We start from the raw sequence: 24,223 nt of genomic DNA, 5'->3' as shown, positions 1-24,223 counted from the left end.
GTTGAGGTTTATCGCTGTGGTCACTTGTCAGCACGTTCTGGCATCGGTCGTCGAGGTTGTTGCTGCTGTTTGGCTGCAGTGGGCTGCGCGGCCTGGTTCTCTTGGTAGCGGTTGTACACGATGCCGCAGGTGAAGATGGCTTGCGTCGTGAGCAGGATGTTCCACCGCTGGCTCCACAGGTAGCCCTTGAGCCCAGCCGCCATCGTCCAGCGCAGTTGCTATGCTGGTGGTGTCTTGCGAATGAGCGGTCAGTAGCAAAATGAATAATTGAGTCAATTATTACCCCAAACACGCAACTAATAACACAAATCTAAAGGAACAAATTCTGGCGTTGCTGGTTTAGGGTGCCCACACCTTTTGTCAATATTGCATTCCCCATAATTGCTGGCATGGACGACGACTGGCGCGAGGACGGCAGCCTCAGGGGCTTGAACGCCGGCGGCGGGGGCGGCAAAGGCAAGGCGCGTGGCAAGGGCAAAGGGCCGCAGTTCACGCGCGTGATCCCCAAGTTCCTGCAGAAATACCACCAGCCGCCGGCCATCCAGGCCAAGTTCGCGACGCTGCCCAAGCCTGGAGAGGACGAGGAGGACGAAGGGACTGGACGAGGTGCAGCAGGCGGCGATCGACGAGTACCTGGCCAAGAAGGAGGAGAAAAAGAAGGAGAAGGAAGGAGAAGAAGAGGAGGAGGAAGACGAGAAAGACAAGAAGAAAAGCAAGGCTTCGGGGCAGACGGTGGTGCAGATGGGCAAGGCCACGGACGCAGCCAAGACGAAGAAGAAGCGCAAACGCGCCGACCGACCGACGCTCAGCAACAAGAAGCTGCTGTCGTTCTCGATGGACGACGAGTGAGAAGCTGCTGCCATTGGATGCAGTGAATGTTGCAAGCTTCTCGTTGAAGGCATCACCTGCAGCAGCATCGGGTTCCTTGGAATCCAACACTTCTGTAGCAAGGTGCGGTTGGCGTTGAAAACCACAAACACAGCGGGTGGGTCTCAACCATGTGTATATGGACAACCTTGTTGAGCCCAGTCACGTGACGAGGAAGACACACCAGCGCTCAATACGCTATTGCAGTAGTATTGTCGCGATCCTTTCTGGGCGGCATTGTTCAAGCAAGCAGCAAGCCTGTGTGGGAATGTACAAAGGACATCATGCACTAAAGAATTCCTCTGCTTTTATGTCGAGTACACCCAGTGAAGATTCGATTGAAGACTATGCAGAAAAATGAATAGATTTTGATCACGTTTTCTCCAAAAGGTTGTATCTTCATTTGTCCCAGCAATTTGTATCGGGTAATACGCACAACAAGGAAAGCCTCGTTCGTGAGGTCTGCTCGCAAGGATCTCGGCGACACGAAATTCAAGCTGTTGAGGCCTAATGGAGGATGCGACGATTGGATCGAATCCATATCAAGACTACCATGCGCAAGTGTGTCATGTAATTGAAGAATATCTTAGTACAAGCTCAAACATTCAGTGATGTCAACTCAAGGAGGAGCTTCGAAGTGTGCTTTTCTATAGTTATGAGATGGAAGGTTGAGGACCCGCCAACACTAGTAAGAGCGCCTACAAAGTAGGCGTAACAGTTTTCGCATAACATTCCTAGAACTGTTTGTTGCCCTAAACTGCTTGTCAAAAATACGCCGAGGACAGAAATATACTCATTTTAGCAGCCCATTTTCACACCATTACTACCGTACCCAAATGGATACCCAAATTCTAGCATCTCACTCGGTCGACCACCAATTCGCGCCGGGATGGAGGCGCTGTACGAGCGCGTCCTGGCGCACGTGCCAACGTCGCAGCTGCACAAGAACTACAACACTGTACTGCACGAGGAGTTTGCGTCCGTTTCCCAGACTTTGGGCGACGCATTGGCAGCCTTCGCCAAGCTGGAGGAGGTGCATGATGCCGTGTCGAAACTACAGCAGCAGCAGAGCCACCCGCCGACTAGCGGCCTCAGCGACAGTTTGAAGGTGTCAATAGGCGATGCGATGGAGCTGCAGCGGCAGTTGCAGCGTCGAGTTGGAAAACTCGCAGTTGGCATGGAAGTGGCCCAGCTACATGTACTAGAGCGCAAGCGGAAGCGGGTAGTCAAGGAGAAGGAGGGGGTGAAAGTGACGACTGTCGTTGGCGATCAGGCCAGGAGGCCGGGCTGCAATGGACCAGTCAAGAGGACAAAGCCACTTCAGACTGAGGCTGATTTGGTCTCCGATAGGTTGGAGGGAGGAATCAGTCGACGCCCACGGATATCATCAATCAGCAACGAGAGGAGTGCCTCATCCGTGGTAAAGCAAGAAGTGGTAGCAGCATCTAGCTCTGTGGCGGATAGTGCGAGTGATGAAGATAAGATAGGCGGAAGTGAAGCGTCTCGGAAGGCCCTGGCGTCCAAGAGAGGTGCTCTATTGAGCTCAGGGAGCTCGGAGGAAGGCACGAAGATGACCGCGACGAACGAGGATAAAGGCGTTCTCGTCGTTATAAAGCGAGAAATGCCAGCAGCATCTAACCCCAAGCCTAGTTCTTCGAGCGAGTCGGAAAGTGATGCTGCCGAGAATGAAAGTGATGAAGATACAGATAAAGTTGGAGGCAGTGAAGCAGCTTGGAAGGCGCTCACGACCATGGTGAAGCATAATATTCCGTCATCGAAATTAAACTCGTTACCAGGTTCTACAAAGAATGCTTCACATCAAGCAGATACAAGCACTTCATTGAAACCATTGGAAAAATCGGCCACGTACATGAAGACCATCGTCGCGGAGGTGAACCTATTACCTCCGTTGGATCGGTCGTTTATTATCCCAGAGGTGGTAACTGAGTTGAAAGCGTCAGTGGAAGAAGACGTCGATGGTGTGCAGCAGTACGAAGTGACCAGCTCTTTAGAGACTGTGGTTGACTGGTGCCATTGCAAATATCAAGGTCAGCACGTGCGATTGTATCGCGAGTACGCTTTTGTGGTGAAGTCGTACCTGAGTCGACTTCCGAGTGCAACACAAAAGCCCGAGTCCAAGAGGTCAGTATTAAAAATGGCTTCATCATCTTATTTCCAGTGAGGACGTACATTAACACCGGGAGTGCATTTTACTATGTACATTGTAGGTTGATGGAGTCCTTATTTTCTAGGATTGAAAGTTTTGATAGACTATGCATGCCTGGAAAGAAAGAGTCGGCAGTTAACGTTGCGCTCAAGGTTGCCAAGAAGAGGCCGGCATTTTCGATAGGCGGTCATTACGCTCTACCCCATAGAAAGCAGTTTAAGCGGCTACTCCGTTTGCTTCTTGACTTCAAAAAGGTAACTGCAGCCAAGGTTGCCAAGTCTTTCGGAAACTGGATGATACAGGCTATCGGGAGGATGTCTCGATGGCTAAGTTACGACCTATGCGAGCCTCTCCATTTATTGTTGCATCGAATGATCCTGAACGCAATGGGAGAGTTTTCAAAACAGCTACCAGATCAATCGACAAGAGATTCTATTGCAGGGTACGTACGCTGTTGCGATCGAAGTTTTGGTGTTGCTGGTCTGATGACAGTAATCGTTTTGGTACAGACTTTTGGAGAACATGTCAGAAGCAATCTCAGACCCGTCGAACTCGAGGAACCGCGAACAGTTGGGCAAGCTTCATATCCGTGCAACCCAACTTCTCGGGAAAATGCAAAAATTCCAGAGAAACTGTATCTCCTCTAGGGTAGCTCTTAAACTAAAGAGCGCTGTTGAAGCTTTGATGGAGGATGCGACGATTGGATGGACTCCATATCGAGATACCACGATGCGCAAGTGTGTCCAGGAACTGACGAGTATATTGGTACAAGCTAAAGATCAAGCATCCGGCGACATCAAGTCAAGGAGGAACTTTGACGTGTTCCTGGCAGTAGTCACGAAATGGAAGGTTGACTTGATAGAGTAACTTCACGCAGATGGAATTTTTCACTACAAGTACTTAGTAGTTTTTTTACGTCTTGAATCTGATCACCCTTCCCAGCTTCTAAGCTTTCATATCTTCTGAGTCGGATTCCCCCATGGAAGCGAATCATAGACGCTTTTGGCACGCCAAGCGCTCGACGACTTACGGGTGACAAAGATTTCATCCGAAACGCCAAGAAAACGACGATCAGGTGAATCCAAGAGCTCTGGAGGCGAAAATGCTGGTACCTCCAGCGAAATCATCACCATGTACCTCAACCGGAAAACCATTACGAATGCTTTCGCTTGCTCAACCGACATTGTCTCTTTACCTCAAGCTTGCGCAACGCTTCTGTTTGAAGCACCGTCAGCTCTCGCAAAACTTGTTCTGCGCTGGATTGCGCTGTCTGGCTGCACCAACGACATATGGAACGCCGTTCTTTTGGACTCGGCATCCCATTCGACGCTGCTATTCTCGATCAAGTGGGCGTGTTGGTCTACACTCTAGGGGCCACGACTTGAAGAAGCACAACAATCTCACTGCTTGATCACGTTCGACAGCGAATATCGCGATGGATCCATCCCAAACGATGCATTGCCACAAGCGCTTGAAGAACATCCCTCTGTGCTGCAAATAGTGTGAACAAGTCAGGAGGCGCAGCGATGGTCGTTCCAATTGTTGCCGTATTCAGTTTAAAATCCAGCGCCGCGAGACGATCGACGTTGGGCACGTTACCTTCCTGCAGAGCAATGTAGACACGTGCCAGTGATACAGGGTAGCAGCACCCAACATTCGACTTTGTATTACTTAGTATTCTACTTCGAAGTAGAAGTCGTTAGAGTATCTAAGTGACTACAATACAAAAAAAATATTCGTAACAAATGTTGGGTAAAGTCGCACAACGAGCGGTGAATTGTGATAATCTCGTCCTTGCCAGAATCTGCGCAAGCTTCGAGATGACGGGGAACAGTAGAGACAAATTCAAAAAGGCGAGTATCATTCGGAAATGCAGAATGAGTTGATAGGATGCTTTTTCACCTCGGAACCATTTCCACAAAATAGAGTAGACATATTTGCCATGTAGCAGCATAACCAAACAAGTACGGTTCGTCGCCATATTCTGTTACAGTAGCACTTTTTCCGGCAATCTGAGGTTAACACCAGGTGTTTTCTCCTCACCATAAAAAACAAACGTCGTTCTAGACAAACGAAAAGGTAGGCTAGCCGCTATTTGAGTCGCGGTTTGCGGTATAACGTTAAAACATGAGTGTTGATTTGCATAAGAATGAGCCATTCTTAATCTTGTTCAAATCTATTCCATCCCATGTATGCTGGACGACTCCTTGCACAACTTTAAGCATTACGCTTTTCTCCAGCTTGGCACGGCCCTAACTCGTTCTGTCAGTGGCGTGATCGTCGGACATGGTTTTTGCATGATATGTGGGCCATAAAGTGTTCGACGCTCCATTTTGGCACTGCACGCAAATGCAGTGCGAATCACACGGTGCTATCTTCTCCAGTCGGCAAGGAACTCGGTATAGAAACCGCTGAGGTTGGGAGAAACTCTCGCGTACGCATTGCATTCGTAAATGGGCGAGTAAGAAGGCAATCACAACGATTTTTTTTTCTTACCGCTCAGCAACAAGAACGACGACTAAAAAGCGCTGTTGACATTGTGGTGGTTAGAATAGTGACCACCTCAGCAGCAAGGTGCTATTTGAGAGGTCACGATACGCGTAGGGGTAGCCTCGATGATCCGCGGGGCCAACACTGCCGATGAAGATGCAGCTTCAGGTTCCTCAGATTCGAGCACTAGCAGCGCGTTAGTGATGTTGAACGCCACGAAGAAGAGCGCTGTCAATGCCAACGTCGAAGGGTACGCGATGTGGATAGCCACGAGGCCGAAGGCTTGTAGAAGAAATATTGCCTCGACAGTTCCTGCTGCTGTGTACGTGACCAAGACGGTGCGTCTCTGCCAGCGTGTGAGCCTTATTGAGCCGAGCCACATCGCGATAGCGGCGTATCCAATCGATACGAACGCTACGAACTGAAAGGCCAGGCAAGGAATCGTAAGCCATGAGGTGTCAGGTGAATGCATAGGAGGATTACGATACTCACTGCTTGCATTGCGTTGAGATTCTGCGTAACACCAGCCTTGAACTCAGGATCTTGTTCACACTGCACAAGGAACTCGTCCAGCCAGCTACCGGTAGTACTAATGAGGTCGACCCATCGTCTCGGCAGCAACCCCAGTGTCTCGTCGGATGAGTCCTAAGCACCAGAAAACGTTTGTAAAGCTTTCACACACAACCGGAACATTCGACGCTCAGGCCTCCTTACGACGAGAGTCTTGCTAGACAGCCCAAACTGGAGCTCAACAAGCCCCGATCGAGCCTGACCAGCAGGAAAATAGTGTGAGAACAACGCGACAATATATCCCTCATGGTAAGGTCGGATACCTTGCTCCAGAGCGTTTCGTATTGCTGTTTACCGTCGTGGTCGACCACTTCGACGACACGAGCGCTATCACTGTCGATGGCCACTTCTTGCAAGTCACCCCCCGCACCTCCACTTGCACTCACACAGAAATACAGTTGCGGAGCTAGCACCAGCATGACGCCCACGAGGAGGAGAAGTTGCTTCATCGTGCGTGGTGCAGTGTAAAACCGCTAGTGTGCGTGGGGACAGGCGACTAAATTCAGCGCTGGCTCGACGTGCTACTGCTGTGGCGCAGTGGCTAAGGCACGCTACGGCACGCTGCAGGTGCTGGCAACTCGAGGGATAGCGTTGCATTGGCTCGTATTGTATGGCATCTATGGTATTTAGCTGTAAGTGCAGCGTACTCCCTAGGGCACACTTTGTTAGTAGGTAGAAGAATTTCAATGGCGGCCGTGCTGTTCTAAGCGATGTGCTTGACCTCCTTCGAGTCTTTGCCGCCCGTGAGCGGCAGGACCGGCTCGAGGTGGTCTTTGCGCCACTCCGGCGCCTTGCCGTACACGTACACGGAGCCGTTGACCAGGATGGCTCCGATGACGAACTGGCCCGTGGGCACCTTGTCGAACACAAACACCGACATGATGACCGACAGCACCACGGCGATGGACGTGGCGAACGCCTTGAGGATGTTGTCGGCGTATTTGACCACAACGGCCGTGAGCAGACCGCCGAAAGCGCTCATGCAGATCGCCGCCCAGACCACGGGGCGGTAGCCGTAGAAGAAGCCAAGACTCAGGATCGACTCCAGGTCGTTGTACACCAGCCCGCCGCCAGACAGTGCCAGTCCGAGGAAGCACATCTGCACGTTGCGTTCCCACAGTGTGGCCTTCGACCCGGAGCCCTTGAGGATCTTTTCAAAGTACACGCCTGCAAAGCCCGAGCACACACAAGCGGCGACCACGGCCAGCAGCCCCTTGGTGGTGCTCTGGCCCGACTTCGCCGTTGCAGCTGCGGCGCTGCTGCCGGACGAATCCTCGTCCAGCTGCACGAGGGCGACGCCCATCATGAGCGTGACGATGGCGCCCCACTGCGTGGGCAGCACGGTCCTGCGCAGCATCGCCACCGAGAAGATGGCGGTGGTGAGGATCTTGAGCTGGTACATGACCTGGAAGGTGGGCGCGTCCAGGTTGGACACGGCCACGTACTGCAGGTTGTTCTGCACCACGTAGAGCATGGCGGGCACGCTCACGCGCAGCAGCTCGTTGGCGTTGGCGATGGTGCGCAAGGACTCGCCCATGCGCTTGCGGCGCTGCGGCTCCTTGAGCGCGTTGAACTCCTGCAGCAGGGAGGAGGCCAGCGTCAGACCAACGAGCCTAGTGTGTATGGGCAACGGAGCAGAAGGAGACGCACGTGGAAGAGCACGGCGAAGCACGTGGCGAGCTTGAGCGCCTCGCCCACGAACACGGCGGTGGCCGGGTTGAAGCGCGGGAAGTTGCCGACCCGCGAGAGCCGCATGAGGATGGCCAGCAGGCTGTTCTGCACGCACAGCACGCACAGGCTCGCGTACTTGAGCGCCGCCGGGGAGAGCTCCATGGCTGCAAGGCAAGAGGCGTCGAGACGGCCTACGCACGAATGATAACGTGCTGAACTTCCTCTGGGGGTGCCTGGCGATTGGGCGAAAGTCGTGGCTTCACGCGGCGGGATTGGCTGGCGGGATTTGTTAAAAGGGATATCCCACGCTCGTGTGCAGCACACCACGTCTCTCTACAAAGGATCTCTGCCCGGAATCTTCCCCTACAAGAACCTTCCGAGCTGTAATTGGTAGCAAGCGAGTCGAAGCAGCAGGAAGAGCCGCAGCCATGGACATCCGCTCCTTCTTCCAGAAGAAGCCGCCCAGCAGCAACGGCGGCAGCAAGAAGGCGGACACGCCAGCCAAGCGTACGCCACGACGGCGCTCTCCCTCCCTCCGCCCGCTGGCCTGACTCTAACGCTCTGTATCCGTTGCAGCCGCCAAGCGCGCGGAGCCCGAGCCGACGCCCCCGCCGCGTCGCCGCGCCGCCAAGCAGAACGTGGTGGTGCTGGACGACAGCGACGAGGATGGAGACGCCAGCAGCAGCAAGCGCAAGGCCCCAGCCAAGCAGAAGAAGAAGAAGACGCAGCGCGTGGACTCGGACTCGGACTTTGAGATGGAGGAGCAAGAAGACGCGAAGCCCAAGAAGCAGCCACCGACGCAGCTGAAGCGACTGCGACGTGCGCCCAAGGACGACAGCGACGGGGACGAGCAGGTGCTGGAGATCAAGCCGAAGGCCAAGGCGGAGGTCAAGGCGGACGATCCGGAGGCCTTTGTGAGGCAGGAGGGCGCGCTGAAGAAGGTGCCGGCGCCGTGCGCCGGCTGTCTGGACGGCAAGACGTTCGCGTTCTCGGGCGCGCTGGAGAACCTCTCGCGGGAGGACGCGGTGCACCTGGTCAAGTGCTGCGGCGGCTCGGTGGCCAGCAGCGTCACGCGCGCCACCAAGTACCTGGTGGCCGGCGCCACGCTGGAGCAGGGCGGGAAGGTCACGGACGGGTCCAAGTACAAGGAGGCGGTGGCGAAGAACGTCCGCATCCTGACGCAGAACGAGTTCTACAACCTCATTACGGAAGCGGCGGCGGCGCAGCAGGCGCAGGACCTGGCGGCGGAGAAGGCGAGGAGCAAGCAGGAAGCTGCGGGCGCCAAGGCCGCCTCTGCCAAGGGCAAGCAGAAGCTCAACACGTGCGTGGAGTATGGTTGCTGGTTTCGGGGGTGCAATGCTTACTGGTACTGTGTGTGTGTGTGTTTTTTTTTTTTTTGTGTGGCGTTGTAGATCAGTCAATGACGAGCTGTGGACGGACAAGTACAAGCCCCAAACGCTGGACCACATGATTGGCAACATCGAGCTGGGCAGGAAGCTGAAGACGTGGCTGATGGACTGGGAGGCGATGCACGTGAAAGGGACCAAGAAAATCCCGTTCACGACAAAGCTCTCTGAAAACCGCGGAGCCAAGACGGTGTTGCTGTCAGGACCCCCCGGCATCGGTAAAACGACTATTGCGAACCTGGTTGCGCGCGAGTGCGGATTCGAGTGCACTGAGCTGAATGCAAGCGATACCCGCAGCAAGAAGATGCTGCAAACTGGGCTCAAGGACGTGCTTGGCACACAAGCGCTCCAGTTTGGCGTGCCTACAGGAAAGTCGAAGGAAAAGATGCACCTCGCTCGTCGTGTGATCATCATGGACGAGGTCGACGGCATGTCCGGCGGTGACCGCGGTGGTACGGCGGAGCTAATTCAGCTCATCAAGAAGTCGAAGACTCCGATTATTTGCATTTGCAACGACCGCCAGAGCCAAAAAGTACGTTCGCTGGCAAACCACTCGTTCGACTTGCGCATGCGTCGTCCCACGAAAATTCAAATCGGCAAGCGGTTGATGGAGATCGGCCTGAAAGAAGGACTGCACATTGAGAAAAACGCAATTGAAGAAGCCGCCGACCGATGTGGCAACGATATTCGTCAACTTCTCACGCAAATGCAACGCTGGCGACTAACCACCACCAAAATCACTTACGCAGACATGGTCAATCCGTCCTCACAGCACAACAAGGATGAGAGCTTGCGTTTGAACCCTTTCAGTGCGACACAGCAGATTTTCCAACGTGACCTCTCTTTCGACGCAAGGAACGAGGCTTATTTCGTTGACTACGACTTGATGCCTCTGATGATCCAAGAAAACTACATCCAGAGCATCATGAACAACCGAACATCGTCGGACGAAAACCTGGAGGCTGCGATGCATGCTTCCGAGTTTATTTCGGAGAGCGATTTGCTGAACACGTATGTTCGCGTGGAGCAGCGGTGGGACTTGCTTACAAAGCAGGCTGCGATGAACGTTGGAGCCTGCGTGTACTCGGCTGGGTTTATTGGCCACCCAGAGTTTTCCAAGTACGTTGCTCATGCTTGTAGCGTGATGATCTGATTGTACAAACTAACGCATGGAATATGGCTGTGCGCACACAGGTGGTTGGGCAAAAACTCATCGGCGTCCAAATCAAAACGGTTGCTTAGTGAGCTGTCCGTTCGAATGCGGTCACACGCATCGGGTTCCCGAGAAGGTCCGTGTTTTTTTCTTTGTCGTTATCTTGCACCATCCACACTTTGTTCTAACGCGATTTTGTGGGCGCAGTCATTCGCCTCGACTACGTGCCGTACATGAAGGAGATCCTGCTGAAAAAGTTGCTGTCAGGAGAGGAGGTACGCCCATCTAACTATGTGAAACTGAATCAGCTGCGTACTTACTGGTTGTACTACTCACGCCTTACAGAATATCGAGGAAGTGATTGAGCTGCTTGACGAGTGTGAGATCACCCGCGAAGATTTGACCGAGTCCATGGAGAGCTTCAAGTTCCCTGGTGTGAAACGCCACTCCTACTCAGAGCTTGATACGAAGGCAAAGACGGCCTTCACGCGAATGTACGATGTGCCTATGCTATTAGCCACGATAGCCATGGCTGTGCTGACGATTTGGTCCCTACTTGCAGGTACAACAAGGCGTCGCACAAGTCGCAGGCGGTAGTGGAGTCTGTGCTCGGATCCACGACGATCAAAAAGGGTCGAGGAAAGGCTGCCGCCGCCAAAGACGAGGATGACGGTTTACCACCGCCGTCCGATGCCGAGAGCGAGCACGAGGAGGAGGACCTGGATGTCAGCAAATTCCAGAAGAAGGCTCGTGGCGGCGCAAAGCGCAAGGCCCCAGCAGCTGGGGCGAAGAAGGCGCCCCGCAAGGCGCCAGCGAAGAAGCGCCGCACCTAGATAACCGAGCGCTAGTGCGGTAGATCGATGACATACCAACGTGTCGATAATTTTGCGGCCTCATATATGAAGTTAGTGATCTTCTGCAGCCACTATGAGGATTGTTCAACAACCACATTCAGCTTAAAGTAGGCGTGGCGAAAGGAGCGCAATCCACTTCACTTTGCATTCTGCTCTTCAGTGCTCACACCTCCGCTCAGCTCGAAAGTTGCTCATGCCAACCGAGACTGTAGAGCGCGCTACGAAGGCCCAGCGAACTCAATCGAGCTCGTCCGCCCCAGGGAGCGCCCACCGTGCGTTACTACGCTATGCTGATGATACGGTTGCTGTCAGAACAATGAAAGGAGCGCCGACGAGTTCTGCGGCACTGAACCACCATCGGAGATAGCCACGGCGGAAGGTGAACCGGAGTGGATGAGATTGCCGTTCGGACAGCGGGTCGCAGCAATGACTGCAGAACTAGTCAATGTGCAACTTGCAGGACAAAATGCTACTTACGAGCGTGCAGCTGCAGGGACCAAAGCTACGTACGAGCAAAACGCTGCAGAAATCAAGGTTCGATGCGAGCAGTCAGCTGCCGAGGTCAAGGTTGGTCAAGATTGCCTGCGAGCAGTTCGCTACTCGCGTTGAAGTCGCAATGAGCGCAAAGATTGAAAGCTTACGCACCGATATAAGCGAGCTTCGCACCGAGATAAGAGGCCGATAGACATACTCGGTGGAATAGCCAATCCAGCCGACACGCGCATGCACCGTATCATGACAGTCCAGTCAGAGAAAGTTTTGTGCAGTGCTTCGCTAGGTAGTTCATGTGCTCGAATAGTTTTAAATGGAGGATAGTCTTTGTGGGAATCGCCGAACTACGACGTCCATGCTCCAAATGGACCAGGATTTGAAAACTAAAAGACTGCGGAAGTAGATGAAATTCCCGGTCATAGTAGTGTACTGTTCGGCGGGTGTTTATGTCCCCATCACTAGAGGCTGCTATCGCTGGAGGATGCGCCATCCTGCGCGTGCAAGTAGTTTATCAATGGTCGAATCGAGCTGCTCCTTGGAAATATTTCCAGCTGCAACTCCCTTTTCCTCAATTAGGTTGCTGATTCCTTCCGAAAGTACTGGTGGAAAGTTGTCAACAGAGTTTTGCATTATATGTAGCTGCTTGTACAGGTCTACATGTGCGTTGGATTCATCCGCGAAGACATGCCCACCACTAGTCTAGATCGTAGTTGACTCAATTCGTCACCATATCAACACAAGAACGTTGAAAGCAGCGGGTGAGAAGCTGGCAATGTCTCCCCGTGGTAGTTAGCATGACAGACGAGAGATTCTACGCACAGATTTAAGTTATCTTGAAGGTGCTAGTCGTGTGAAGTGCAGGGAACATTTCATCTACAGTTACGCATACTAAAATCTTGATTGTCTTCAAAATGGGGAGGACGGACTGAAAAGTTCGCGCGATTAAGCGGGAGCCCAGCAACGACACGCCCAAAGTACATGTCTTCAGCTGATCCGCATCGAATAAACCGGTCTTGCACACCACCTAAAGACCAGCCAACTCGTAGACGTAGTCTGTCGTAGGCTCCTTAGCTCCTGTAGCAACCGCTGGAGTGGGAGTGCTGTCCACGCCCGAGGTGCACTTTGTCTCTTTGCTACAGGGCCTCAGCTTGCCCCACGTTTGAGACACATCACCAGCGTCATCGAGCACGGGGGTTCAATTTGTGGGCTTCGAGATCGGAGAGGCGATGGCATTGACATCCTTAGTAGCAGTCAAGGTGGAAGCTACAGCAGACGAAGTGGCAGCTGTTGCGGTGTTGGGGGAGTACGTACTGGTCGTTGAGCGACGGGTGACTGCTGCGGACACTGAGGCGTCCTTTGAGGCGGTTGCAGCGGTCTGGAAGCGCTTGGGAGTGGTGCCGGAGAGGGTGGTGACTGACGAGTCGGGAGAGAGGCTGTTCTGCATGCTGCGAGTGCGGATCGTGCGAGAAGTGCGCGAAGTTGGCTTGCCGTTTGGTGCTTGCGTTTGTGCCAATCGCTGTCGACTATTTCCCGTCGGATTTTACTTCGACGAAACACACGCCACTTAATCACAAATCAGCAGCTATACAAACGTCAAGTCATTCGCCTTCTCCCCATTTACGATGTCAGCAAAAACGTAGGCCAAAAATCCTACGATCCAATACGAAGACGTAGATACTGCCTACGAAGCCCCCCACTCTGTTTTTTGGATTTGTGTGTTGTACATTACTCTGGTTTACATTCTGATTCACGTTTTTACGACGGGACTGATCGGTTTTGGGAATGGGTTAGGTGTACAATTTCTACTAGAGACCGTTTTTCACAACAAAAAAACTGTTTACGAACATTTTGTGGAATGGGAAACTTTTGCGGTAAATGTTGTACAGATGGTACACTCACTTCCGACACCAGCTGCTGTGTATTTTCCATGCACGGGAAAATTTATTGCAGGTTTCAGCTACTACAGACTAATCGACGCCACTTTGAGCATAAGATCGACAATGTCGCCATCTACATCGCTCTTCAACGCCATCACTCTCGCTGGCTTCGTCCCCGCTTTCTTTGTCGTATTTCCACGGAGGGGGTCGCAAGATCAGTCTTTTGCCAGCAGTGCGCCACAGTGTTGGCCTCCGTTGAAGACCACAGCAGCGAGCTCCATTGCATCGCATGAAGCTGGTCAATTTTGTATGCAGACTGTCCGTTAACATTCGCATCAGCCTCATACCTTTCGATCCCGTGGTCAATCTGTAACGACCGAAAGCGTGCCTTGAAGGAGGCAATAACACCGGCGTCCGGAGGCTGCAGATAGGTGGTAGTGTTTAGACACAGCCCCCTCGCTTCTATCCTACCCACCCACTCCTCTAAATTCTTTTCCAAAGCAGGTGCCGGTAACTTTAGTGGCTTACGCCGTTTGCCCTTACCGTACTCTAGTTTCATGATAGTGCTTGCGTTCTTCAATATGTCGGACACTGTGTTGCGGGCGGGGGACTTGCGCAAGCGGAATACTCGCTTGGCCCACACCGCTAGCTCCGACTGTGTCATGCCAGGCTCAGCCGCGCTCTTGTCGATGAGCGAGCGCTTGTTCTCGATCGTCATCCAGAGCCCCATATCTCGGGCGGTGGCGCTCAGAAGCCAGACTGCGTCGAGTGGTGGACGTGCGCTAAACGTCCCTGTTTAAGATGATAGCGAATTATTAAGGTTATTTGTTTTGGGAGGTGCCGGAAGGGAGAGTACCATCTGTATTGCGCCAGCCGAACCGGTGACAGTGACCAGATGACGTTAACACAATGTTAGAAGTTATTAAACAGAAAAAACGCCTTATCCGCGGAAATGGCTTAAATCGCAAAGTTTAACACAATTGAAGGTCTGTTAAGACCGCTTAACATGTCCTGATTTAGCCCAAAAACACTGCAATCCTTAATCTATTTCGTAAAAACGACGCAGCGTAAGAAGTTGGCGTAAAACGTCTGCGGTTGATGCGAGACAGCCCTATGGCGCCCTGCATTAGCGAATAATCAGATCCATTAGAGACGACAATGGACGTCTGCCATATATACATTAACGGGCTGTCATAGTTGCAGCAGGTACGACAGCCTTTAAAAAGATATATGTTAGCATATCGCTCGAATCATCTACCACAAACGTCATACATTTACCATCTGTGTCCGTGTGGAAACGCCCTAAATCAGGCAATAGCAACAGGAAATTAGGATGTACCCGTCACTTTGCCATGGACATCACTTACGCCATGAAGCTTCAAGATTCTGCAACTTTCGAATTTGGCGCGCGTCGGCCACGAGGATGCCCGCCGAGAATGTCGATGCGCTGTTGGTGCTCGTCAGCGGCTTCCTCGAGCATGATCAGACGCTGGTCAACACTCGCAGAGAGGTGTACCGCGTCTAGGTAGAGGAGGCTTGGAAGGTCGCTATGCGCAGCAGGCACTACCTGACCACCCAGTGCCTCGACACGCCGAGCGACTCCGCGTGGATGATGCTGTACATGTATGGCAGCGACGTCAACTTCCTGAACACAACAAGTTTGATCAGGTGGGTTTTCTATTTTTTTTTACCGTGTTGCTATCCTCTATGTGACATGCCAAGCTGTAGGTCGGCTTCCAACCAGCTCCTGTGGTGATTTAGCCGCTTCTACTACATTCCGCACCGCACGGCACGCGGACGCCCGACCAAGCTGGGCCACCACTACCAGGTCCTGGGCCTTGTGCTGTGTTTCTACGTTACATCAATGGAGCAAAACTCCCTTTGCATGCTGTTTGGGGCTCCACCAAGCATGCTATCGAGAGCGCTAGGACGCTCTGAGGAAGCACTGGCACTGGCGCTGAACGGATACACCCCCGCACGGATCTCGTGGCCACCCCCCGCTCGCCAAGTGGAATTGGCGAAGATGATCGAGGCTCGCGAACCACCTCTCAAGCACACGTTCGGTTTTATAGACGGGAAGAACTTCCGGGTAAGTTACATTTATGAAATCATTGTTCGCTATGATAAAAAATCTACACGCTAACAACTACTACCTCCGGTCCGAAAAACAATGGTCACTTCAATCATGGTGTGTCCACATAATTATTTTTTGCCTTCCCATTGGACAAAACTAGACAATTTAATTTGTTGGCTCAGAGCCATTATTTTTTTGCAGCACTGGCGGCGCCAAAGTTCGCCCGAAACCCGCCAAAACACAGTATCAAATCTGCCAAAGAGGCATCCAGACCCTCCCAAGATGCCGCGCACCCCCAACGCCAAAGATCTGCCACTTTCTACGAAGCTGGAGATTTCATGCTGTTTCTCTCGGACATGGCCACCTGTGGAAAGCTTCCACGTGGGGCTATCTCTGAGGCTGCAGCACGACTCCGTTGCCATCGTTATACAGTGCACAAGCTGAGGAGTGGTCGCGTCACTATTGCCGTGCAGCGGCCAAGCAACCGCAGCCGGCCCAGGGCCTTCACTGATGGGGCCATCAAGACCAATATTGAGTCGGCCCCGGTGGGGAGCCGGACAACGTTGCGTGGTCTCGCCGCCGCCACCGGTATTCCGCGGACCCAGCTCTTTCGCCGCTTGCAGGATCGCAGCGTGGTCAGGCGAGTCACCGTCGTGCCGAAGCCGCTGCTCACCCCTGAGCATATGGCGCTGCGCCGCCAGTTCGCGCGGTCTTTTGTGACGAAGCTTCCTGATAAGAATTTTGACTGCCTAGTTATCTGTTATGAGTAATTGATATAATGTCTGACGTTATGTAACGTAATGTTTTTTTGGGTGAGCTCAGATACCAATTCGATGACATGCAGAATGTGGTGCATGTTGACGAAAAATGGTTTTACGTGCACCGGAACCGCAACACCTACTACCTCACCAGAGGCGAGACTGCGCCACGCGCCGTCACCAAGAACAAAACCCACCGCACAAAGGTAATGGTTTTGGTGGCGGTTGCCCGCCCACGGTACGATGAGCATCAGTGCATGATCTTTGACGGAAAGGTGTGACTGTGGCCTGTGGTGAAAACCAAGCTGGCTATTCGCAGTAACAAGAACCGGCCGAAGGGCACTCCGGTCACGACTCCAGTCGAGATGACCAAGGACGTTTACGAGCGCATGCTCACGCAGCACGTCATCCCCGCGATCAAGCGAGTTTGGCCAGGAAATTGTTTTTGCATGTATTTTATTCTGTTTTGTGCTGACGATTTTTTGTGCTGACTATTTGTTGTGAGTAGCTAAGGAGGAGGTGACAATACAGCAGAACAATGCGCCACTCCACCGTGCCTCGGGCCGGACCGCGGTGAAGGCAGCTGCTGCAGCGGGGGGGGTTGGTCGATCAAGTTCGCCAACCAGCCACCGCTCAGCCCCGACTTCAACGTGCTTGACTTGGGTTGGTTCAACTTGCTGCAGTCGCTGCAGTACAAGAAGCAGACGCGAGACGTCGACGGGCTCATCGCAGCCGTGAAGGCCGCGTTTGAGGAGATGTTAAGTACCACCACCACCAACTGCTTTCTTACGCTGCAAAGCGTACTAGAGGCGTCGATGCTTGTTGGTGGTGGCAACAGCTACAACATCCCCCACTTGAAAAAGGACGCACTAATGAGAGTCGAAAGATTGCCTCACTGTCTCCCGTGCTCGGCTGAGGCGGTTGCAGCTGTTGATGTTTAAGCTTAATAAAACTTCGGTTTGGTAACGGTAATATTAAGCATAAATATTACCTTCATTCTGATTGCTCTGTCGCTAATAGTTCAATTTTGTGACTGCATATTGTTTTTCGGACCGGAGGTAGTATTGCACTGTAGGTCCAGCAGCCGTCGAATGCAGACCTACAAAACGCCATGCACAACGGGTGGCTCCACACTGTTTTCGTGACTGGCACGATCTGTTTTGCCGCCGACGGCTGTATCATTTGGAGTAAGCATAACTATCCCGGGTCGTGGAACGACTCGGACACCTCACTCGGTTTCCGCACCAAGTTGATCGACCCCGCGTACTGCCCTGATATACGTATGAACGTGGTGTCTGACTCCGCTTTTCCATGCTCGACCGCCATGGTGGGCCGCATCCTGACGCCGCGACCTGGAAAGAATTCGGTCATCGCTCAGAAGTTCCGCACGGCCACTCCACAACGCAATTACATCGGTGCGGCAGGCGGTGGAGTGAGGCATGGGGAGCATGCAGAAGGTGTACAGCCGCCTCAACCTCACGCTGCCGTACGATCTCATCATTCGCGGGCAAAGGATCAGCAACTTGATTCGAATGGCTAATTACCGTGTACGCACGGTTGGCATCTCGCAGATACGAACGACGTTCTCGGGCGAAATGGAGCTGCTGCCGTCAAGTGAGAAGGGCCTTAACTAATTTTGTTTGTAAGGCATGATCAATACATTTCTCTTTGTAGTAGAAGTGAGATCTGTCATTGTCAGCGTTGTCATCCACCTACTTCTACATGAACTACACGCATTGATCGCGATTGCTGCACTTGACTAGAACGATATGACTGGGAATCGAACGCTACAATGGGGATGCTACGAGATAACGAACAGCACGTTTGATTTGAAGGCTTAGCGGTAAGTGACGAGCAACTACAAGTTAAATGTGAAGGGCTAGCTTCGCTTCAGAGCGCTTGCACACTCGCGGACTCTCTTCTCACACCTTCTTGGTCAGCGCGCCAATCAATAGTAGCAGCTCTTGAGTGCAAGTGCGCGCGTCCTGGCTGTTACGACGCGCACGAGCTTCTCTTTCCAGCTTCTCCTCGCGGCGGCGCGCCTCCGCCTCGGCTTTTGCCTCAATAAGGCGAGCCTCGTTTGCGGTCTTTTCGTCGCGGCGACGTCGAACTTCTTCCGCGCGTCGAGCGTCCACCTTTCTCTCGCTCTCCTCACGCAGTATCAGCGTTTCGAGGATGCTGCCGCGCATGCTGCTGGCACTACTATCGATGCTATCCAGCTTCGACTTGAGGGCGGTGGTCGCTTTCATGGCACGGATCCTCCTGGCCTTGGCGTAGCTAGTCTCGACCGTGTCCTTGTCGCCTTCTCGTGCACGCTTGGCGCCCACGGTGTCGCGGAAGCTTGACAGATCAGCGCCGCCATAGCGGTTCGAAAACGTCTGGAGCTTGGGATACGTGGCCGCTTCGATTTCGTCACTGCCGACGGCACCACCAGCTTGGGCCAATCGCTGCTGCATCGACTGCGAAGCTCCGCCACTGGCAGCGTTGACAGCCGTCCGGCGTGGCTGTAGTGGTCCCCAGAACCTGAACGATGTGCACTTGGGCCCGTTCGGCTAGGTGCAGGACGTGACGTGTGGGCAAGGTCATCGAGACCTTCAATGCCCAGGGGTGAGTTGAGCAATTCTTGGAACTCGCCTCGACTCGTTGAGCGGTTGGACTCCATCGATTCGCATTGGACCGACTCGTCGGAGCCGAGCGACTCACCTTCAGTGGAATTGGCCACGGCATCTCCTGTACGCCGGTTGGCTTCCTCATGCTGTAAAGCATCTTGAACTTGCGCCGCAAGCTTTCAAAGTCTCTCTCAGGTGCACCTCGTTGACGGCTTGAGTTGTAGGACGTCGCCAACCGCTCCCACTCGTCCTTGTCAAGCGGTTGCATCTTCTCGACGAGCGTGAGAAGTCGCTCGTCATACGACAACGTGTAGTTAGCGGTTCCAGAGTGCTTCGGCATCTACAAGCACAGAGTAAAACAGAGTCAGCCACGTTACGGATGGGTGCGGACAACGGCTGGGCTGGCGTACCGAAATTGTGGGTGGGGCGTCGGCTGCGCAGTTGGGTTGGGGAGGTTGCTTGGGGTTTTGCAAAAGCGAAAATGAGAGCTGTGCGGCGGTGACAACTTGCATGGCGTGAATGCCTGTCCGCCACCAGTTCACGTCGGTCTTGAAATCCGTAGTACTAGGTCACGAGGTGCGCGCGAAAGCTGCGCGCGCAAAATGCAGTTAGCGCTCGCGTAAGATCTACGAAGGGCCCATCAACTCGCCATTAGGCGCGAAATTTGGCGCGCGATCCCCGCAATGCGCCTGCTCATCGATGGGTGCGAAAATCAGGGCGAGCTTGCCGAGCTTCAACACAGGGCTCGAACTACTTGCGTGAACTACGAACGTGAACTACATGCACTCACATCGGCCCGCCGCGTAGATGCAAATCGACCACCATCAGCCGAATGAGAGACTATATGCAATCGTTCATTTGTTGACATTACTCATCTACCCAAATGTCAATAAACCTTTCGGCTTGCTCGCTCCTTCATCTCGCTGGTTCCTCTGTCTTCCTCTCTCCTCAGCGTCCTCACGGATCTTGAGCATCTTGAATATTGCGATGGCGGCAACTGACCGATCGGCACCGGCAGATAAACCACAGATCGTCGCCATAATCGACCGTCCCCTCCTCGCCCTGACGTATATCTTGCATGCTTGCCACGACCACAGTGGTGCGGTGTCTGTTGGATACATCGATGAACTTAACCAGCGGTTCGCAAGAGTGGTTTACGAATCGAACCGCATGAGGCCGCCCATTTTCTCGGCGTTGTTCACCACATGAACAGGTTGCGTGGGGCCCTCCGGCTACAGCTTCATCGCCAAACGATAGCTATTATTGCGCGGTCGATTTGCGCGAGAAGCGCTAACATGCTCCATCTCACCGAGATATTGCCCAAGTATTTCACCAGCCTCGATGTCCTCGGCAGCAACTACTCCGAGCGCTTTTGTGCGCACGTTCCTCCCCAGGTAGATCTTGTTCGACTCCACCAGCGCGTTCCCACAGAGGCCTCCGTAGGGGCAACAGTTGATGTTGCAGTACAAGTGCATGCGAGAGTTACGGCAGGAGCCCACACGGCACGGCGACGGGCAGTCGCACCACCCGAAGTGAGGCACCGTCGGAAAGACCGTCGCCAGTGGATTGAACTGCTCGCGGAGGTGGGCCACGTGATGTGGCCACCGAGCTGGCACGAACTGATCACGTAGCCGCTGCGCTTGCGATGGTGGTCTATTCACCACATCCGTACTGGAACTCATCACTCCACGTGGGTTGACGGTGGCGCGGTCAGCACGCGGAGGCACCGACCAACGACGGGCATAAGGCGCGACAGCCTGACGCCGAGTACGACGTACTTCTTGGCGGGACCGAAGCGCTTTGCGCGTACTTGCGCGCGCGAGCGACCTTGGCGGCGTCTTCAGCAAAATCGGCGACGACGTGATAGGACTGGCGTTTGGCCGGGTTGATGGTGGGGGTAACGCAGGTGCCGGTGTCACTTCCGGGCTTGATGTTCGGTTCGTCACAGCCTTGGCGCGGTGCTGGCACTTCTCCGTCGGCAAACATGGAGGCGTCGCGGTGCCGGTGGAGCTGGCGTAGTCGCTGGCGGCCTCGCGGAGTTTGTTGCAGTGGCCTCGCTGGGGGCTTGCCAGAACGTTGGGCGGTGTTCACGTCCTCGCTGGACGTGTCAAAGATGCAGCAAGACTGGCAGTGAGCAGCGGCATGCGTGAGGCGCACCATGACCTGCGCACAGACAACAGGCGAGTATCCCTCCACGAGGAGCGCATACAATCCTTCGACCGTACTCTAACACACCTTTTGAGGCAGAGCTCGCTACCGGCTTCGTGCCTTTGGAGGCGAATTCGCAAATGAGCGTGGTTTCGATCTGTCGGAAGATATAAGCATAGCGATAAGACCACAGAGTGAAAGATTCATATCTAGGCGTGATGATCAACGTAAAGTATTTAAATCACAAGTCAAACCTTTATGATGGCTACACGGCATATATGCAGCTTGTTGAGACCAGATCTGGGCCCCGACAGATTTATGCGCTGATATGCTGCGACATACCTGCTGCAACTATGACAGCCCGTTAATGTATATATGGCAGGCGTCCAATAGGACGGTATGCGGCTTGAGCGACGAGAGTAATTCGATAGCAGCCGCAGTAGATCCCGAGTGCTCTTGTGTCACGTGGCACCGCGTCACGGTACAACCACATATTACAAAGCACACACCGCTAAGCTGTCCGCTGTCCCCTCCTTTGACGGACCGTTGCTTGCCTCCGCCTGTCGGTGTCGTCTTCATTTTCGCCATGGAGGGGATGATATTCCAGGAAATGTGAGGGGGCGTCGCCCAAAAATATGTGTCCACATATTTTGAGGGTTCACTCCGTCAAGCAACACGTATTCGTGATGCGCTATTCGTATTATATTATAATTGGTTGAAGCGAAACGCGACGATGTATTTGGAAATGTTGAGTCGAAGGGGCAGGCATTTCAGGAACAGAGAACAAGCTGCCGTACGTAATATACACCGGTAGATTTTTGGTATATCAAACGAGCTCTGGAAGCAGATAATACGCGCCCCCATGATAAAATGAAAGTTGTCACTACTTATGAACCACAGATTCCGACACATCTTTGTAAAGACATTGTAACTCGGTTTCGGAAACATGGCCGTAGCACGTAAGGTCTGGAACGAGGAAAAATACACGTTTTCAGACGTGTTTTCTAGAAAAATTCGTTCACAGGCCGCACATGCCGCAGTGAAGGTTGACTCCGAAGCTTGTTCGTTAACCGACTGCTGACAACCCGCGATATCGCTCACCCTCGGATAATCATTCAGTTGTTCAGCGATCCAATCACGAGTAGGAGTCCTTTCGTTTCCTCTTACCTGCTCGTCGCCAAAAAAACGAGCGAGGATCAGTACTGCAACAATAGTAAATACAAGCGCGAAGCGCTGATCCTTCATATCCGTTTCTTTTCATCCATTGAATTTCTTCATTAGTAAGATCAAATGTCTTGAGAACTCTGCCACTCAACAGTTCTCCAGCTCGTCTATCTTCCACCCGACAGCTAGCTGCTTTTGCTCAGCGGTTCATCTTCTGCTTCTCCAAGCGCTGCTGCCGTTCACTTTCTGTTTCCTCCACACGCCGATTCTGGAGCTGCATATTGTACATCACCCGAGTTGTATTATCCGCGATTAAATCATCTACAGATTCATCCGCAAGCCCCACCCCAGATTTCTCGCGCTGGCGAGCTCGCGGCTCTCACCGCAGTGCCTTTTTTCGCTCCTGAGCCGCATCCGCGGCAACCCGATCCACCATCGGCACATTAATTCGTGGTAGTAGTACGCTGCTGAGCTAGCCGCGCTTGCTGCATCGTCTTCTTGCGCTCCCGGGCCGCATCAAAGGGTTTCTTGGTCGTTCGGCGGCGCGGATACGCGTTGGCGAGCCTGACGCAAATTGCTACTGTGCATTCTTCAGATCTCGAATCGCATCTGCGGCCGCGGCCGCTGCTGGTTGTTCAGTCGATACCAGTACGCACTGGCGATTCCGGCGCACATGCTAGTGCGCGTCACTTTGAAATTCGACAACATCTTGCCCAGGAGCATTACCGGCTGCCTCACCGATTTCGTCCTGAAACTCGAGCGACGCCCGCCTTTGGTTGTCCATCCTAGTGTAAGTATGAAAGTACTCTCGCACCTTCATACCCCGCTCTGGTTCACGACCATCAACCCGCAATTGCATCCATCCGAGTACACACCTAGAAGTCATCAATCTGTAACCGATGTTGTCCACATCCATCCAGGCACCAACCGACAGCCTCGGAACGAAACCTTCGCGTACGCGTTGTCCCTCCATGCCAGTCGTCGTCTTCGTTCCAATCGTCCTTGAATCCACTTCTCCTCATCCATAACGGCGCCTGACGACCGCAAAACCGTTTGCTTTCTCCTCAACCTCTCTGTCCTTCTCTCTCATCTCCTCTTCTCAGCACCGAACATAGTTGATCCTGTATCTCCAAACAAAGCCGACTTCTTCCCACCGATCACCACACTCTCCTTCACCGTCACTCTGACGCCGTTGGTCATCTTGATCCCCCCTCGGATGTCAGCGCCCAGTTTCTCCGTCGCAATATCAGCCACAGGTTGACGTAACCGCAGGTAGCGCTCATCGCGGTCTACCTCGGTCTTCTTATGCCACCGAACTCCTAGCTCGAGCGGTCCTGGTACTGTATGAAGCCGTAGAACGCCCCCCCCCCCTGCGTGAATTCATGTGCTGTTGCAATTGCTCCGGATGTACTCGTCGCACGCACACGTCCAGCGCAGCTTCTGGAGATCCTTTGCCTACGCACGCAGAAAGGTGAAAATTGGATATGACGTATGGGAATGGGTCCCAAAATTCCAATACCGGTTACCGTCTTCAGTTTTACTGTATCCAGTTACCGTAAACCACGGGTTCATTTGCAACGCTCGTAAAACGTTCCCGTCCTATATAGTTTGTTGGCAAAATCTGAGGTTTTACGGTGTAAGGCCTAAACGTGACCAGCCATCGCATAATTTGCGGATTTGAAGAAATTCTTAGCCTTTTCCATACATATATTAAGATAAAGACGTTGTGTCACCCCCATATATCTGATCCCTGGACCGTTTTTGCCGAAAACCTGACAGTTTTTACGTGTTGCATTGAGGCCGTGCGTTACGGTGAACCCATGGTTTACGGTACACGCGACGCCTAATTAATGTGTGTTGATCTGGCCACAGCACTCCTTCCGGGGTCACTGCTATCCCCAAAAAAGGTACTAAACCAATAGC

At 53.2% G+C, this 24,223-nt stretch overlaps 5 protein-coding genes across 5 annotated transcripts; 3 read left to right on the top strand and 2 right to left on the bottom strand.

Moving 5' to 3' along the window:
* Positions 1 to 570: 570 nt before the first annotated feature.
* On the top strand, positions 571 to 1,077 carry IUM83_10072 (uncharacterized protein; the record flags this gene model as incomplete). The annotated part of the gene is made up of 3 exons (XM_067934557.1): positions 571 to 845; positions 912 to 951; positions 1,030 to 1,077. The coding sequence occupies 3 exons, from the start codon at positions 571 to 573 to the stop codon at positions 1,075 to 1,077; spliced, it is 363 nt and encodes a 120-aa protein (XP_067793356.1).
* Positions 1,078 to 1,756: 679 nt separating this feature from the next.
* On the top strand, positions 1,757 to 3,901 carry IUM83_10071 (uncharacterized protein; the record flags this gene model as incomplete). The annotated part of the gene is made up of 4 exons (XM_067934556.1): positions 1,757 to 3,009; positions 3,096 to 3,288; positions 3,442 to 3,476; positions 3,544 to 3,901. 4 exons carry the CDS (start codon positions 1,757 to 1,759, stop codon positions 3,899 to 3,901), a joined length of 1,839 nt encoding a protein of 612 aa, XP_067793294.1.
* Positions 3,902 to 5,597: 1,696 nt separating this feature from the next.
* IUM83_10070 (uncharacterized protein) lies at positions 5,598 to 6,543 on the bottom strand (the record flags this gene model as incomplete). The annotated part of the gene is made up of 4 exons (XM_067934555.1): positions 5,598 to 5,945; positions 6,017 to 6,169; positions 6,239 to 6,292; positions 6,358 to 6,543. 4 exons carry the CDS (start codon positions 6,541 to 6,543, stop codon positions 5,598 to 5,600), a joined length of 741 nt encoding a protein of 246 aa, XP_067793293.1.
* Positions 6,544 to 6,797: 254 nt separating this feature from the next.
* IUM83_10069 (UDP-galactose translocator-like) lies at positions 6,798 to 7,927 on the bottom strand (the record flags this gene model as incomplete). Its single annotated transcript, XM_067934554.1, has 2 exons — positions 6,798 to 7,670; positions 7,745 to 7,927. The coding sequence occupies 2 exons, from the start codon at positions 7,925 to 7,927 to the stop codon at positions 6,798 to 6,800; spliced, it is 1,056 nt and encodes a 351-aa protein (XP_067793326.1).
* Positions 7,928 to 8,193: 266 nt separating this feature from the next.
* Positions 8,194 to 11,157, top strand: IUM83_10068 (Replication factor C subunit 1; the record flags this gene model as incomplete). The annotated part of the gene is made up of 7 exons (XM_067934553.1): positions 8,194 to 8,272; positions 8,342 to 9,086; positions 9,178 to 10,290; positions 10,366 to 10,460; positions 10,532 to 10,599; positions 10,670 to 10,818; positions 10,887 to 11,157. 7 exons carry the CDS (start codon positions 8,194 to 8,196, stop codon positions 11,155 to 11,157), a joined length of 2,520 nt encoding a protein of 839 aa, XP_067793411.1.
* Positions 11,158 to 24,223: the final 13,066 nt, after the last annotated feature.

This window comes from Phytophthora cinnamomi (genome assembly GCF_018691715.1).
Source record: "Phytophthora cinnamomi strain GKB4 chromosome Unknown Contig29, whole genome shotgun sequence".
In the NCBI taxonomy this organism is placed as follows: domain Eukaryota; phylum Oomycota; class Peronosporomycetes; order Peronosporales; family Peronosporaceae; genus Phytophthora; species Phytophthora cinnamomi.
The sequence above is the reverse complement of the archived record's forward strand: the minus strand, read 5'-3'. Positions and strand labels throughout refer to the sequence as shown.